The 13320-nt window shown below is 37.3% G+C and overlaps 1 protein-coding gene across 7 annotated transcripts; it reads left to right on the forward strand.

Annotated features, from left to right (window-relative positions):
- The first annotated feature begins 1646 nt into the window (after window positions 1-1646).
- On the forward strand, window positions 1647-13320 carry MTRF1L (mitochondrial translation release factor 1 like). Of its 7 annotated transcripts, none has more exons than XM_078054557.1 (8): window positions 1892-2030; window positions 5666-5760; window positions 6432-6511; window positions 7758-7941; window positions 8433-8596; window positions 10147-10264; window positions 11679-11815; window positions 12822-13320. In XM_078054557.1, exons 2-8 carry the CDS (start codon window positions 5757-5759, stop codon window positions 13020-13022), a joined length of 888 nt encoding a protein of 295 aa, XP_077910683.1. In that variant the 5' UTR covers window positions 1892-2030; window positions 5666-5756; the 3' UTR covers window positions 13023-13320. The 7 variants fall into 7 exon arrangements, with proteins under 7 accessions (XP_077910685.1, XP_077910686.1, XP_077910682.1 ...); XM_078054562.1 differs by having other exon boundaries at window positions 7783-7941; XM_078054558.1 differs by having other exon boundaries at window positions 1896-2030; window positions 5671-5760.

Below are 13320 nucleotides of genomic sequence, written 5' to 3' on the forward strand. Positions count from 1 at the left end.
ATTACACTTTTTAAAAATGTTTTGAATTAATAAAGAATTCACCAATGTATCCTTAGACAAGTTACTGTTTCCTCATTGGTGTAACACTATAGGAGTAAAAGGTACATTTATTTATATTACTTAAATTGCTTATACATCTTAGGGAATATAATAATTTCTGGCTGGATTCTTCACAGCGTTCCATCAGGTTTTTTCACCTTTTATAAATAATATTCTTGAAATGACTTGAGAATTCAGCTGAGAAATTTAACATACTGCGTTCAAATGACTCCCACCATGTCTATGGTTTAAAAAAAATTCAGAGTTTAGACTTGGGAAATAGCTAATTCTAATAAAGATTAAAAAACGACCTGATCAGTACTATTCTATACTCGGATCAGAATTAAAATGGGTTTCAACCACTATCTTAAAGAAAAACGATTTTATAAAGCAGTGTGGCTTGAATACAGAAAGTGAAACGAATAGTTGAGGTAATCAGTTGGAGCTTTTAAGTAGCAAAATCTATTTTTGCTTTATATAATTTGGAGAGTCATCTCATTCCTCCACTTCACTTTGCATTTGTATGTAGAGCTAAGGAGTGAATAAGAGATAATGCAAGCTCATCTTCCAAGAATTTTATACCAAACCTCAGTAGTTTTGATTAGACGACTTCGGGATGACTTAACCTTGCCAAGGGCTCCCGTATTTACCATTTGATTTTTTAAAAAACAAAACTGCAAGAGTGTTCAGTATTTCAGCTCTCTCAACAGTGAAAACATTTAGTACACTGCGCAAACCAGTCAGGTAGTGGAATTCCCGGATTGAGTCAGCCCTTGCATCCCCAGGACTGTCTTGGTTATATTTATACCCCCATATCCATCCCTCTGGTGGGCTGTGAAAAGCTCTTTTGAAAAAATGCAAAGCGTTATACCAATAAACCTCAGTATGCCTGGCACCAATCCGCTATCTCAAGGTTTTTGGAGGCAGATGGAGGTTGGGCTACCGAAGGCGGGACTCTGAAGGTTTTGCTGCGCTGTGATTTATTGGAACATGGAATCACTCAATCTCTTTTAAAAAGTAGCTAACGATAACTCGGAGTGAGAATGGACGGGCAAGAGACTCGGTGAGGAAGGAAGTCGTTTGAAAGCAAGTAAATTTCGTGGCACATAAAGGCAGGAAAGCAGATTTGGGGAAATCACTCTCCTGGTTGCCTTCGAGTAGACTAGTCCCGTCCTTACCCACCGTCGAAGAGACATGAGCAGAAAAAAGGAAGAGGAGTAAACACACAGCGATGCCCGTCCTACAAATCACTCTTGGAGACGAAAAGCCAGGCTGGTACTGGAAAGGACTTTCGTGGCTGTGACCTCAACCCCGCTAGCGGACTACACTACCCTCCACTGCGGTACTCGAGATCCTCATTCAGTGCTTGGGAAATAAATCCTCGAGATCAGAAAACCGAGTGGCAACTTTCAGCATCCCCCCTCCTGCCCAACACACCGCCCTAGTACATTCAAGGAGGCGCTTCCGACCCAGCTTCTAAATGAGCCGGGGATCTCCGGGACCCACTCGGATCACTTCCCGCTCCGCCCCCTTCCGGCCTCCGCGAATAAAAAGGCGTTTAAATGCTTGCCACGAAGTTCCCACCGAGGCTTTCGGGAGGCCCTTTAAAACTGGCGCGTGCGCCGGGCTGGTCACGGTCAGTTCTCGCCGGATTCCAAACTCCGCGCGGTGTCGCGAGATTCGCCATCCGAAACTTCCGGCTCTGGTCGAGCTCGGGGGTTGCCATTCAGCTATGCGGTCCCAGCTTCTTCGGAGTGCTGCTCGGTGTCTGTGGGCCCGCCAGGTTGTCAGCCCGGCCCGCCGGCACCTGAACTGCGGAAGCCTGCCGCTGGAGGAGCTGTTCGCTCGCGGCGGGCCCTTGCGGACCTTCTTGGAGCGTCAGGCAGGATCTGAAGCCCAGTTGCAGGTCAGGGGGTCTGAGCTGCTGGCGGCCGCCAAACTGCTGAGCGAAAAGGAGCGGGAGCTGCAGGAGACCGAGCACTTGCTAGACGGTGAGGGCCGGACCCAGGGGAACGGGATTCAAAGCCGATTCTTGACTCTTCGTTTGCTTTTCCCCACTATGCCCCTGGTCAGGTGTTCACACCTCCCCGAGTTAGAAGTTCTTTACTCAGTTGCAACCCTTTTTGGTTTAAATCAAAGGTCAAGGCATCGTTGTGTGCATTCTCATCCCATCTTTTCCTGTTTGAGCCCTTATAGTCCCTTGACACAATGCTCCGCCCCCTTTTACAGAATTTAAGTTTATTGATTGCCTGCCGTCTGGCAGATCTTTAGCTCACCAAGGACAAGTAAGGGACTGTCTCTGTTACGGGCTTGAGAGCAGTGTTTCTCAAAGAGTGGTAAAGAGACCACCTGCGATAGTGCCAAGAGAGGTGCATAGCCAGACTTTGGACTCAGAATCCGAGACCTAGAAATTGGCGTTTTTAACAAGTTTCCTCAGTGATTTGGTGTGCATTCAAACATGGATGGGTCCTAAGTTTCTGCATTTCTACACCTCCCTTTGGCTAGCATGGTTCTAGAGAGGGTCACAGTGTATTCAGGGAGAGAAAATTAATACCACAGATGAAACGTGAGAACAGATACCTGAAAAGACACCTAGGGAAAGCAAGGAGAACTTGTTGGGAAGGCCTTGTGCAGGGATAAAGGTCCACCCTTAGAGGATACTAAGAATAGTTTAACCTTTACTGATCTTTTACCATACTCTATTATTCAGGCTCAGTTTTCTTAAACTATTTTTATGTATTAACTCATCCAGTTCACATACCAAACTATGAAGTAGGTACTATTAGCCTCACGCACCAGAAGAGGAACATGAGGCATAGATGTAAAATAACTGCTCAGGCTAAACAGCTTTTAAGGAATGGAGTTTGGATTGGACTGACTCCAAATCTTATGCTTTCAATCACTGTACTCTTTGTTAACCAAGGAAGGGGAAAGATTATGGAGAGTGGCAGGCTGAAACACTTTATAAGGGTGAGGGTGTGAAATACTAATCTAAAAAGGTTGATTTTATCCTGTTGGCAGAAGGGAGCCAGTGGAAGCTTTTAGATTGAGGGAGTGAACGTTAGAAATGGCTTTCTTGCTTAGAAAGCTTGATCTGAGGTAGTTTCAAAGGCAACCTGGAACGAGATTGCAGATGCCATGGAAAACAGAAGACTAATGCAATAGTCTAGGTGAGAGGTAAGGAGCATCTAAATTAAGTGATTTAAGATAAAAAGTAGATGCCCCAAAGTGGAAAAAAGAATTAACTGTATTGGGAATAATACTTTTGGGGGAAAATTAAATTGGTTTCATAGCTTAAACCAAGCTTAAAAATCAAGTGGATTTAAGGTTTAAATATTTTAAAAATCAAGCTATAGAGAAACAGAATGTTAGAAAATTGTTACTGGCAGAACACAACTCACCTTTATATAACGATAGAAAATAGCATTCAGCAATTCCTGAGTTACTTTGTCAGACACCTCTAATTACCAAAAAAATAGGGAACTACTTTTTAGTTGACAGCCTAGTGAAGAAGAGCAATGTTTAAGAAGTAAAAATATAAGTGGATAAGTGCTTGTTTTAATTTCTGCAATAAAGAGCAATGTTATAAAAAGCAAAAGGTGGCATTTAAATGGATCTTGAAGGGAATACAGGAGGTTGCCAAACAGTGCAAGAGAAGGAGACTGAAGGCAGAGGTGACCTGCAAGAAGAAAGTACCAAATTGGAAGATTAGAATATAGCAGGAGCACAGAGTAGGTGTGGGTGTCAATAATGTAATAGAAACTTAAAACCAGAAAGACAGTTAAGAACCCTTCCTGACAAAGAAACTGGATTTGTTCTTACAGACTGTGGGAAGTTAGCACATGTTTTTAAGCAGAGAAGTGACATCTTTTTAAAGAAGGATTAATGTTGGCCCCAGTGTTGAAGATGGATTGGGAGTATTTTCCAGGGACCCCAGTGGCTGACAGGCCAGTGAGGAGGCTGTTAAAACAGTCCAAGGAAGAGGTGGTGGTAAGCAGGGACCTCACCAACAAGACATTCTAACAATAGTCTGCATTTGGCGGCTTATGTCCTGGGAAGGGTGAAGAGCCAGAATTCTAAGAAAAATCTTAAGCTTCTGGGTTCAGAACGTGAGTGGTACTGTAAGATGAGAATATAAAAGTTGGGTAAATTTTAGGAGAAAGATGTTTTGCGCTGAACGGGCAGCCATATTTAGCTAGGAGTACCTATAAGGACATTCAGATAAAGAAATTCAGATAAAGATCATGGTCTAGGAGAAAAAACTACTGGCATAGGAGAAAAACTGAGCCTGAATAATCATATGAGAACTCTCAGCATATACTTGATAAGGTAAAGCTTGGAAGCAGATGAGAGTACTCAGGAAGAATTTGTAGAGATACAAATAAGACGCTAACAAAGACAGAAATACATACTATTTGAGGAGCAGGCAGAGGAGGAAGTTATAAAAGATCAAGAAAGAACAAGCAGAACTTTGGGACCTTGAACAAGATAAATGAAGGTATAAAAACCAACTAAAATTTCAAGTTAGGGATTGTTGATACCTGACTTAAAAAGGGCTCACCTTTTCAGCTCACTGAAATAAGCCTTTAGATTTGGCAATTTTGTCATGGGTGATTTTAATAAAAATGGTATTATTGATACGATTATGAAATCCAGTGTAAGAACTTGAGAAGTAAATGAGAATTAACAAGAGAAATAATAAACATGGCATTTAATCTCCTGAAGTTTGGATAGGAAAAGAGGGGGTGACAACAAGTCGGTACTTGAAAGGTTGAAGAGAAAAAGACCCTTTTACCTGTGATAGGTGCCCAGTAAACATGTTGATTAATAATACTGAATGAGAAAGGACTAGTGTATTTCCATTGCCTAGAAATAACTACTCAGTTTAAACCCTCTAGAGCCAGCAGCCATATACGGCTGACGAGCACCGATGATGTAGCTAGTCTGAATTGAGATGTACTGTAAGGATAAAATAACACAACAGATTTCAGAGACCTAATATAAAAACATAATTTTTAATATTTTTAAAGTACATGTTGAAATGATAATGGTTTGGGTATACTGGCTTAACAAATAAAATGTAGTATTAAAATTAAATTACTTCTAGACTTTAATTCCAATCTGCTTAGCCTTACAGAAGAACTGCACTTCAGAACTGAAAGGCACCTTAGAGGTCATCCAGCCCAGCTCCTTCATTTTTCTCAAGATAATGGAGACTCAGAGAAATTGTCAGTGTTGGCCTAAGAGAACCTTAGTGGTTGAACTAGGACTAGAATTCGTTTTTCCTTTTTCTGTTTCAACCCATTTGCCATTTCACCAAATTTCTTCCATGCCAGATTCTTGCCAGAATAATATCTTGCCTTTCCACCAACACTTCCCATCATTGCTTATCTCATGGTTTGTGTTGTTACCTCTCCTTGAGTTAATGCTTCTTTCCATTTTCTGCCCATCCCCAAGATAAACACAAAAACAATCATCTAGTGTGCTACTATTTTAATATTTAATCACCTAGTGTTTTAGGTTGTTATTCTTTGTTTTTCTCCCCTAGAAAGTTATAAAGAAACTAAAATTATCTAAAACCCTGCCTTGAGAGCAGGTCTTACATATTATCATCTCTAATTCCCAGCATAGTTGGATCTTCATAAATGAACAAACATACAAACTGATACTTTGGAACAGTCCGATCTTTCACCAAAGTGAGCTGCTCAAAGACAGCTATGTGTAAGAGCTAAAAAAATTTCTCTTCTCTCCTTTCTGTAGGTTGCATGTTGTCCATAGGATAGAGGGATGAGAAGGTATATTTTGTAAGATAAAAATGAAAACTCAAAAGATGAAGTAAAAGAGTAAAGCGAGTTGTGGGGGGAAGTACTTCATGTAAACATTCTGTGAACATGAGGCAGGATCTAAATACTTGGGTGGATATTTATTTTATATTAATGAAATGTTTGTTAAAGAGACAATAAATAACTTTCTATTTTTTAATTCCATTGTGGTTTAACTGATGGAACCTTCAATTTCCCTTCTGGTTTAACTACTCATTATATTTGTTAGTAGTCTAAGTTGGAAAACTAAAACGTATTTTTTAATATGAGTATTTCATGGAGGTAGAATTATAGAATAGTTTAATAGCTTCTTTATTTTTTTGTAGATTCTTATTTTTTATTTTACTTATACTTCTGTCATCAGGAAAAATGTTTTTTGTTTTAAGTTAATAAAATAAAATAAATAAAAACTAATGCATAAAATGGCACTTTTAATTAATGGCAGTTATTAAAGGACAAGAAAGACACTTTATTTTTCCCTTCAGCTACAATAATAATAAAATAATGACTTTGAATTCTGTTGGCAGTTTGACATTAAGGAAAACTTAACCTACTGCTTTATTTTCGCAGATGAAAATGAAGACTTAAGGAAACTTGCAGAGAATGAAATAAGCTCATGTCAAAAAGAAATCACTCAGCTGAAGCATCAGGTATGGTATCTGTGCAAAGAATAAAGCATTTGTGCTATTACTTCTAATGAATTTTATTAGAAGTTTATAAAAACAACTCAAGAACTAAGTAGCTTGTTATTATTTAGAATTATAAACTTTTTTAAAGCAGGAAAAAGCATACTCCATGTGGTCCTATTTTTATCATACCAAAAGGGTTGGAGAGCCGTGGAAAAAAAGGTGACTCTCAACGTTGATAGGATTTTTTGGAAAAGTAATGAAATAAATATCAGTATTATATCTGCCCCCTCTTTAGGTTATTTAAGAGAGGTGAGGGTGGGGGTAGACGATGGGTAGAAGAGGTTATGGAGGAGTGGTAGATAGTGAGCTCCTTGGCAGCAGGAATATTTCTTTACGTTTGTGTCTCTGGCACTATTAGAGTGCCAGGCCTAGAGTGGGCCCTGGGGCTTTTAGAACTGAATTGTGGTGCTTTGGTTTTATACCTAGGAGAATCTATAGGCTTTAGATGAATAGTAATCATTATATTAAATAAGAACCACTCTTTGCTCATTCTGGAAACCAGAGCTTAAAGATTTACAATAGTTATCTCTGAGGATATAAGTAAAAGGACATGGCAAGGTGAGAAAGGAGCCCAGAAAAGAGGGAGCTTAATTTAAAGATTCTGTCTTTAATCAGATAATGGACTCATCAAAAGTTAATGTCCTTACCACCCATTCCAGAGGGAAAGTTCCACTATGAAGTGAAAAGTCTCATGTAACTTGCCTTCTACCCATTTTCTAATTTTGTGAAATAAAAGGACATATGTTCTCTTCCAAATTAAAGAAGCTTAAGAAGATACAATGTGAGAGTTTTTTTTTTCTTTTCTGCTTTAGTAAGCTATAGATTTCAGAAGGATAGAGTTAGAATCTTCTTTTGCATTCTACACAATATAGTGTCCTACTCACAACAAACTCTTAATTAACTGAACAGAGAACTGACATAAAATTATACATGAACATCAAAAAGAAACAAAACAATGCAATGCAATATAAGTTTCAGCTGGACCTTACAGCATTTATAATATAGTTGTTACACTAGTATTTTATAGAAGTTATGCATTACTAGATGCTTCTCATTGGCAAGATAGTTGAAGAGCAATCAGCAATACTGTTTGCTTAGAGAAACTAATACAATATTTAAAATCCTGCATCTAATCATTTAGCTTTATTTTTTGTTAAGTTTTAAATAATTCCTAATTATAGGAGGGGTGATATTTTTGTATTTACAGATTATTTTACTTTTGGTTCCCTCAGAAGAAACAGATGAAAATGATTTGATCTTGGAGGTAACTGCAGGAGTTGGGGGTCAGGAGGCAATGTTGTTTACTTCAGAGATGTTTGATATGTATCAGCAATATGCTGCATTTAAAAGATGGCATTTTGAAACCCTGGAATATTTTCCAAGTGAAATAGGTCAGTAAACTGTTTAAGTCGTTTTGGGAAGAGTACAGATTTAGTTTATCTACATGTGTACTAGGATAAGGGTTGGAAAGACTACGACTAAGCTTTAGAATTTATTGATAAGGAAGCTTACCTGATTTTATGCTCATCATTTACTTAATAATTTTGAATACAAATATGCCAATTTTGAAGTGGTCTATGTTAGTCATTCACTACTCACCATTAAATGATTAATGGTCTTTTAAAAGGGGTCTTTTAGACATGTTATTCAATCAGTTCATTAATACCATAAATGCTTTATGTTTAGTGGTTATTAGCAATAAAGGTATTAAATATTAAAACACTGAATATCATGGACTTGCTAAGGTTTTCAATGTGTTTTACATTCTGTATGCTTCTATTGTTTCGTAGCTCTTTTCAATGTAATTTCAAGATGGTGGAAGTGATGGTCAGTTGTTTATAAATCACAAGAATAATAATTCTGTTTTCCCAATATTTTCAAGGTGGCCTTAGACATGCATCTGCCAGCATTGGGGGTTTAGAAGCCTATAAGCACATGAAATTTGAAGGTGGTGTGCACAGAGTACAAAGAGTGCCAAAGACAGAGAAGCAAGGCCGCATCCATACTAGCACCATGACTGTAGCCATATTACCCCAACCAACCGAGGTAAGGCATCACAGTCTCTCCTTGGAATCCTGGGCCCAGCACTGCCCCCATAGTAACAACTCATTTTACTAAACTGATATTCAGTACTAAATTCCTTTTCTTATCATTTGGCCTTCATCACGTATTTTGGGTTTTTTGGAGAATCTCTTACCTCGGTCTAAAAAGTGTGATTTCACAACAGATGGTAACAATTTATAAAGATGTATAAAGGACCTAATGTTGCACTATTTATTAATTTTTCTCCACCACTAAGCTTAAAGTAGTTATTCTGAGATCATCTCTATAGAAGAAACATTATTAATCTACTTTAAATAGGGTTTACTGATCACTTTCGTAACAATTTTTGCTTTGTCTGACTTTCCCAGTGTTAATAGAGGAGTCGTGTTTTAACAAGGGTAACTACTTAACAGAATTGCTGCTTCATAACCCAATCACACTAAAATGGAAATATACTGTTACAGTGCTTATAATGAATACACTTCATTCTCACAAGCAAATTCTCAGTTTATGTATTTGTAAAAAAAAAAAAAAAAAGTTATTTTGCTTCCATCCCTTCTGCTGAAAGTGATAAGAAATATATGACTTGTTTTTCCAGGATGAAGTATGAATGACTGGTGGAAAAGGAAGTTTAATTGAGGGTTTCTATTAATTTGGGGGAAAGGTGCTATTTGACTCTAAGTTCCTTTCTTTAGATCTAATTTTTGTGTAAAGCCTAGATGTGGCACAGAACAGTTAAGGAAGAGCATGCAGTAGAATACATGGCAGGAGCCACATCTAGATCCTAGTCATTTTGGTTTAAGCATGTTGGAGATGGAAGTGGTTTACAGGAGAAGATGGGCTGAAGTCCATATTTAATGGTTCTAGCGGCCGTACAAAGGAGCCATGTAGGGAGACACTGAGGGCCTATGAATGATAGGAGGCCTGCTGCCAGGGTTGTGGACGTGTCGCAGGGGGTCCACAGCTGTTCATGAAACAGAGCTTTTTAAATCTAGTGCTCCAGACGTAACACGAGCATTACATTGATGTTGGATCCCAGTGTATGTATGACTTCTTGGCTTTGCCCTGTGCTGTTCTCATGTGCTTCTCCCCTGCCTCCAAATATGTTTAAGTCCTCCTTTATTTAAAATTAAACAAAATAAGCCTTCCCATTGTTCTTAAACTAGCATTGTTTTTTTCCCGTGTTGTCTTTTTAAACTCAGAAATAATCCACAGAAGCTCACATTAGTTCCTGTATTCCCATTTCTAATATTAACTAAGTTCTTCTGTTCATGTGGTAAGGAGAGGGTAATTTTACAGAGAAGTCTAGTTTTTGAGGATTTGGAGGGCTTGTTTTTGTTTTGTATTATATTTTGATCCACCACTCTTCTAAAAAATAGACGTTTTAAAAACGGTATTCCAACTACTTTATATTCTTAAAATTAAAACCTTCTTAATCTTCTATTAATTCTATACATGACATGTATTTATACTTATAAATGGATAGTTCTTGCCTTTGAACAGTTCATATACATGTGATATTTTTAAGTCCCAGTATTTCCTCTTGTGTATAGATTAATCTGGTGATTAACCCAAAAGATTTGCGAATTGATACTAAGCGAGCCAGTGGAGCTGGAGGACAGCATGTAAATACCACGGACAGTGCTGTCCGGATAGTTCATCTTCCAACAGGTATGTACTTATCCCTTCAGCATAAAACTTTGAAGAAAGAAATCAAATTCTGAATAACCTGACTAATTCTCCACTGTAATAGATCCTTAATTACCAGAATATATACTATTATTATAGTATATATTATTATTAAATACTTTATTTAGAATCCTTAGATGAAACTCTGCAGGATAATTGCAAAGCCAGGAAGACGGAGGGATCTAAGCCCAGAGAATTTCCATACTGGTGACCATGAAGAAAAGGTGTGGAGAGTGCTTCCAGGTAGCTTCCTGAAGCTTATACTTAGTAAATATCACTATTAAAAGAAAATCCGGGGCACCTGGCTGGCTTAGTCAGGTACAACATGTGACTTTTGATCTCAGAGCTGTGAGTTCAAGCCCCACGTTGGTGTGGAGCCTACTTAAAATAAAAAAATATAGGGGCACCTAGGTGGCTTGTACTCTCCCTCTCTCTCTCTGGCAAGTAAAATCTTTAAAAAAATTTTAAAAATTTAATAAAATAAATAAAAGAAAATCCTCAGAATGAAGTCATTATCATAGGTTCTTCTTTATCAGAAAGTGCTCTAAATCACTATTTCTTAGCCTTCTTGGAAGGGAGGAGACATAGACTCCTTTGAGAAGATGAAAGCTTGGACTCACTACCTAGAAACATGCTCACCTGCAAAGTGCTGCACTTAACTTCCAGGCCTGCTTCTCCGTGAAGTCCACCCGCAAACCTCCAGCAGTTCTGACCGTGGACAGGCAGTGGAGCTGTGTCTAAATACTTCTTACGTCTTCCGTCTACTATCAGGGAGCACTAAATGTGCTTTACAGTCATTACTGCAGTGATTTACATGTGATAGAGCATATGGATAGCAAACTCTGTTACCTGGAAAGAATACAGGAATCTCTTCCTGTGACCAGTCTCAAATAGGCATAATTCCCATGGATCAGCAGTGGTTTATAGGAGCAGACTGATAGGTTTTTGTTTTTTAAAATATGAGGAAATCCTCGAGTTAAACTTTATGATGTCTATGTAATACATAGTATGTAAACAGGAATAGGAAAAAATGGATGAAAATCCTCATAAAAATATGAATAGTGACTATCTCTAGTAGTAGGATTAACTTTATTTTTGTTCAGTGATGAGTAATTATTACTTAAAAAAATTATGGTGGCTAGCTAAGGGTATGGGAAAACAATCCATATTAAATGATTAATGCTTATTGTTCAGTATGTCTGCCTCCAATATGAATATATTTTCAGTTTTCTAAGAACCCTATAAAAGTCTTTTGTTAATAGTCTTCCTTTTTTATTAGAGTTCTGTTTTTTCTCCTTATAAGGGTAGAAGAAAAAGAAGGAAAAAGAGTATTCCTTGATAATAAATGAAGATTTTCCTATTAAAACTCTTTAATAATTCTCATAACACTATTCAGGTGTTGTTTCTGAATGCCAACAAGAGCGATCTCAACTGAAAAACAGAGAGATGGCTATGAAGAAGCTACGTGCCAAACTGTACAGCATGCATCTGGAGGAAGAAACAAGTAAAAGATACAGTGCTAGAAAGGTTCAGGTAAAACTGGATTTAAAAGGATAAAAGTATTTTTAGATAACCCAGTTTTTATACATGTTAAAGTTATTCCAATGTATTTGTTAAAATAAGGAAACAATTCAAGTAGCTCAACCTAGGGTTATCTTTGTTTTATAGTAATTTTAAATCCCTACCCTGGTTTCTATATTTAAGGGCTTTTCTCAGACTTTTATTATTTTTTTTTTTTAAAGATTTTATTTATTTGAGAGAGAGAGAGACACAGCGAGAGGGAACACAAGCAGGGGGAGTGGGAGAGGGAGAAGCAGGCTCCCCACCAAGCAGGGAGCCCGATGCGGGGCTCGATCCCAGGACCCTGGGACCATGTCCTGAGCCGGAGGCAGACGCTTAACGACTGAGCCACCCAGGCGCCCCCTTTTCTCAGACTTTTAATCAAAGTTACTAAAAAAGGATATATGGAATTCCCATTTTTGAATCCTTTGAAAATTATGGAAGAAATTTGGAAAGCAAACTGAACTACTTTCTTCCTATTTGGTATTTACTTTTATAATTACAGAGCCCTTTATTAATTTATGGGAATTTATCACTGTGTCATCACTGAAAATGATCAGATTAATTCACAGAGATTTTATATATATATATATATATATATATATATATATATATGTATATATTTAGCTACCATTTGAATACCATCTCTGTGCTAGGCTGTATGTTTACATCATCATGGTGTAGTAGCTATTATTTGTTTGTATTTTATGGATAGGGAAACTAAAGTTGAAATAAATGCCTGAAGTCATAGAGCACTGAAATGGCAGAGAGAAGATCAGCTACAAATTTGTCGGCCTTTAAAGCCAGTATTCCTTTTTTTTTCTGTTATGTTCCTATGTTATTTGAGGATTCAAAATGTTTAAAACTTGGTTCTTACATTGTGTTTCAAATTATAAATCAAGAGCTTAATCTCCAGGTAAGTTAAATTTATAGGTTTAGTTGCCCTGAATCTAACTGTATCTTGTATCTTTTTATATAGGTTGGAACTAAAGGAAGGTCAGAGAAAATAAGAACATATAATTTTCCACAGAACCGGGTCACAGATCACAGAATAAACAAGTCACTTCATGATCTTGAAACCTTCATGCAAGGGGAGTTTCTGCTGGATGAACTCGTACAGTCCTTGAAGGACTATGCTGATTATGAATCTTTAGTAGAAATTATTTCCAAAAAAGCTTAAATTGATTTATTATTAAAGACTTTTATAGCTTATGAAAATTCACAGCAAATTACATTGTGTGTAAATACTCACTAGCATTCTCTTAAAAAAAAATGAGTTAACTCAGCTGGAAGTAATGTGTATATTTTTAAGACAGATAATTTATATAAATCTTCTCTTAGGGTATTAGTAAAAAAGTATACAATACAATCATGACTCTGGTTATATATTTTGGACTCTTCCTATGAGAAGTACACAAACAAAAACAGTACTTTGTTTTATGTAAAATGTTTAATAAATGATCACAAATTTGGTATAA

The sequence above is a fragment of the Halichoerus grypus genome, chromosome 9 (assembly GCF_964656455.1).
Source record: "Halichoerus grypus chromosome 9, mHalGry1.hap1.1, whole genome shotgun sequence".
NCBI classification, from domain to species: domain Eukaryota; kingdom Metazoa; phylum Chordata; class Mammalia; order Carnivora; family Phocidae; genus Halichoerus; species Halichoerus grypus.

Excerpts from the sequence above, each read along its gene's own strand:
- MTRF1L (XM_078054556.1), top strand. The coding sequence starts at position 1,772 with ATGCGGTCCCAGCTTCTTCGGAGTGCTGCTCGGTGTCTGTGGGCCCGC. Across the intron at positions 6,512-7,757 it reads TCACTCAGCTGAAGCATCAG|ATTATTTTACTTTTGGTTCC; the intron begins GTATGGTATCTG and ends TTGTATTTACAG. Across the intron at positions 11,816-12,821 it reads ACAGTGCTAGAAAGGTTCAG|GTTGGAACTAAAGGAAGGTC; the intron begins GTAAAACTGGAT and ends CTTTTTATATAG.